Source organism: Microtus pennsylvanicus, chromosome 21 (genome assembly GCF_037038515.1).
Source record: "Microtus pennsylvanicus isolate mMicPen1 chromosome 21, mMicPen1.hap1, whole genome shotgun sequence".
NCBI lineage: Eukaryota > Metazoa > Chordata > Mammalia > Rodentia > Cricetidae > Microtus > Microtus pennsylvanicus.
Genome location: NC_134599.1, coordinates 15,397,795 through 15,401,818, shown reverse-complemented (window position 1 = coordinate 15,401,818; position 4,024 = coordinate 15,397,795). Strand labels below are relative to the sequence as shown.

The following is a 4,024-nucleotide window of genomic DNA, read 5'->3' as shown; positions in this document are numbered from 1 at the left end:
TGCCTGAGTCAAAAAGGGCAATGGCTCTCCCAGACCTAGAGTTACAGGTGTTTATGAGCCACAACATCATTGCTGAGATCTAACCCCTGTCCTTTGCAAGAGAAAAAGTGATTTGAACCACTGAGTCATCTTCCAGCTTGTCCTGAAATTTTAAAAAAGCAGAATATCATCATATACATACTGTATATGTTAGTAGGAGAATCAGATGTTTGGCTCCAGCAGTTGAAATGAATTTATATTTATACTAGATTGAGCTTTTTAAGATTGCTCTTGTAAATATAAAATGTGTGAATTATGGTGTCATATTTGTGGGGATATTATAGGTTGGGCTCATACACTTGTAGGGATAAGTCCCGCCCCTTAGGGGGCGTGTTCGCCTTGGGCTAATGTCTGCCTATAAATTTGGCGAGCATGCTCCCAGCTGTCGCTTCTACTTTCCTGGTCTCCGCGGGAACGGTGGTTCTGTAAGTCTATTTCTACATTAAAACTATATATATTTTTACAAACTGTCTGCATTCGTTTACGCTGCTACATTTTGGCGCCCAACGTGGGGCTCGAACCCACGACCCTGAGATTAAGAGTCTCATGCTCTACCGACTGAGTAGCCGGGCGGTGGTGGCGCACGCCTTTAATCCCAGCACTCGGGAGGCAGAGGCAGGCAGATCTCTGTTAGTTCGAGACCAGCCTGGTCTACAGAGCTAGTTCCAGGACAGGCTCCAAAGCCACAGAGAAACCCTGTCTCGAAAAACCAAAAAAAAAAAAAAAAAGATTAGATAGTATTCAGTATCAAAATCAGTTTCTTGGAATATTAGATGACTGTTACCATCTCTTCCCATTTAGATATCACAAAAAGGCAGAGGCAGGCGGATCTCTGTGAGTTCGAGACCAGCCTGGTCTACAGAGCTAGTTCCAGGACAGGCTCCAAAGCCACAGAGAAACCCTGTCTCGAAAAACCAAAAAAAAAAAAAAAAGATTAGATAGTATTCAGTATCAAAATCAGTTTCTTGGAATATTAGATGACTGTTACCATCTCTTCCCATTTAGATATCACAAAAATACCAATTTCCATCAGAAATAACTTCACCATTATTTCTACACACACATGCATGCATCCACCTATATGTGTGGGATATACAAGTTAACTGGATGATATAATTGGGCACTCCTTTTCTCATAAGAGTCTGCGCAAGTGTAGTAGCTTTCTATTTCTTTATCACAAGGCCGTTTAAAAGTACTGAGTCATTGTAATTTGACAAAATACAATATTGGTACCCGGTCCAAATAACTAACATAAACACCAAAGGTAAGACTATGGATTGAAATTATACAAGTGTCTGTGCATTGATGATGTATGATAATACTGGGGTCCTTGATTTCCACTGCATAGAAAAGACTGTCTTTCAAAAGAAAAAAAAAACAAACAGAAATTCCAAGCCAGGATCACTATCTGGTCATCTTTGGCAAGCTCATGTTTGTCACAATGTGTTGAAAAAAGTGTTTATCTTAGTGTGGCACGTGAGAGACCTGTTGGTGGCTCCTATCTCCACATCTGCAGATATGAGTGTGTAGCCTGTAGTAACGACAGATAACAGAACAAACTGGGGCCGTGGAAAGGACTGGGATGGTTTTGGGAGCATTAGAGATGAACATAGCAGAGCACAAAAGATCTCAGGAGGGCAATGAAAAAGGAGACATCCTTAGGGAGGGGGAGGACAGAGGTAAATATGGCAGATGCTGGAAAGAAGGTATAGGGGAGTCTCAGATTGCAATTGAGCTGATTGGGAAATTTTAATGGGGAGTTCTTAGGTAAGGTGTAGAGAGATAAATACAGAAGGAGGTAGGTGAAATAACGATATGGATGGCTGAAAAAGTCATAAGGCAAAAAGACAAAATTCAAAAGGAAACCTACTATTAATCATTTTCTCACATGCCTCAATAAAAGAAAACCAATGTTTGTCTAGACAGCTGGTTCTTTACACCTGAAGTGGAGTGTTCCAAAAGCTGATGGATGGGAATTAAACTGTTGATATTTAAGATCATTTCTAACCATAATTAATGGCTATGCAATTAATAAGGTATGGAAAGTGCAATAATGGCCTCCAACAGTATCTATGTTTTTAATTCCAGATCCAGGAAATATAAGAATTCACAGAAAAAGGAACACAAGAAAAGGAAAATATTAACAAAGGGAGATATTTTAATGATTAGAAGAATGGTATTATCATGAAATCACTGTGATTCAATTAGAATTATGATTGAAAACATGAGATAGTTGCAAAATAAAGCATAGTAAAATTATGCGACATGAGACTGACTCACTTCACGGTTTTGGGTTTCTTTGGTGGATATTTTCCACATCAATGTAAGTTTTACTCAGTTGTAAAAATGTGGCCAATATACTGTGCTCATCACTACTGCTTTAGTGGTTAGTTCTAAAACAAGGCAATGTAAATCAATAGAATTTGGCTTTTAAGGCTTAATCCCTAGGCGAGTAGCAGGGCTACAAACTGTGCATTCTGTGTAGGATGTGACTGTGAATCTCTAGAATGCTACATACACAGGTAGATAAATGGAGAAGTATATAGAAATGTGGGCTATGATGTCCAGACTGGAATGTCAAAACTTAAAGAGAGAGGTTAATTGAGAATATGTAGGGATAATTGAATGATGATAATAGACACACTGACTAGTGAATCACAAGTCTGATGTATACTCTATTATTTTTCAGGTATATGAATTATGCTTTTAATATGATGTAAGATGAATACAATTTCAACGTATGCCATCATTAAGGAATGTCCTTAATTTCCAAACTGGACTTGGAGTCCTGGCCAATATGTTTCTCTTTTTTTTCTACACTTTCATAATCCTAGGTCACAGACCTAAGCCCACAGACATGATCTCCTGTCAATTGGCCTTCATCCACATAGTGCTGCTCCTCACTGGAACAGATATTTGGCTTACAGACTTATTTGAATCACTGAACATTGAGAATGACCTAAAATGTAAGACAACGTTTTACATAAGCAGAGTGATGAGAGGCCTCTCCATCTGTGTCACCTGCCTCCTGAGTGTGTTCCAGGCTGTCACTATCAGTCCCAGTTCCTCTTATTTGGCAAAATTTAAATATAAACTAAAAAAATACATGATTTGTGCATTTTTATTTATTTTGTCTTTTAACTTTTCATTCATCAGCCACCAGCTTGTCTATTCTGGTGCTTTTACCAATGTGAGTGTGACTAAGCAGATGCAGGTCACTAAATTCTGCTCTCTCTTCCCCATGAACTTCATCATCTGGGCACTGATTTTAACAGTGACAATGTCCAGAGATGTATTTCTTGTAGGAGTTATGCTGACCACAAGTGCATACATGGTGATCATCTTGTTCAGACATCAGAGGCAACACAAGTATCTTCACAGCCTCAGCCACCTGAGAGCATCCCCTGAGAAAAAGGCCACCCAGACCATCTTGCTTCTGGTGGTTTGCTTTGTGGTCATATACTGGGTGGACTTCATTATCTCATCCTCTGCAGTCATGTTGTGGATGTACGACCCAGTCATCCTGAGTGTTCAGAAGTTTATCATGAATGTCTATCCCATAATTACTCCTTTGGTACAAATCAGTTCTGATAATAGAATAATCAATATGCTGAAAAGCTTGAGGTCAAAGTCTCACCAAATTTTTTATAAAGGGTAATTTTCTCCTTTTTAATAAAATTATTTATTTATTTTTTGAGTATTGCATCATCATGTATGTATGTGTGAATTTCTAATACCTACAGTTGTCAGCAGAGGCTATTGTTCCCCCTTGAACAGGACTTACAGATGGTTGTAAGGCATCATTCTGATGCAGCTGTAATTGTTTCTTATAAAATACTGATTTTTCTTAAATTGTTTAATAGTGCAAGTAACAATTCAATATTCTTTATATTTTAAGTAAAATAAGTGGTATTACAAATGTACAGTCTTGTGACAGTTCTGTTGCCAGGTAGTATAGATTCCTTTAAGTTCATTTTACACCATA

The 4,024-nt window shown here is 38.2% G+C and overlaps 1 protein-coding gene across 1 annotated transcript; it reads left to right on the top strand.

The window, feature by feature from the left end:
- The first annotated feature begins 2,779 nt into the window (after nucleotides 1–2,779).
- On the top strand, nucleotides 2,780–3,697 carry LOC142839165 (vomeronasal type-1 receptor 48-like). The gene has a single exon (XM_075955092.1). The coding sequence runs from the start codon at nucleotides 2,780–2,782 to the stop codon at nucleotides 3,695–3,697; it is 918 nt and encodes a 305-aa protein (XP_075811207.1).
- The last annotated feature ends 327 nt before the right edge of the window (nucleotides 3,698–4,024 follow it).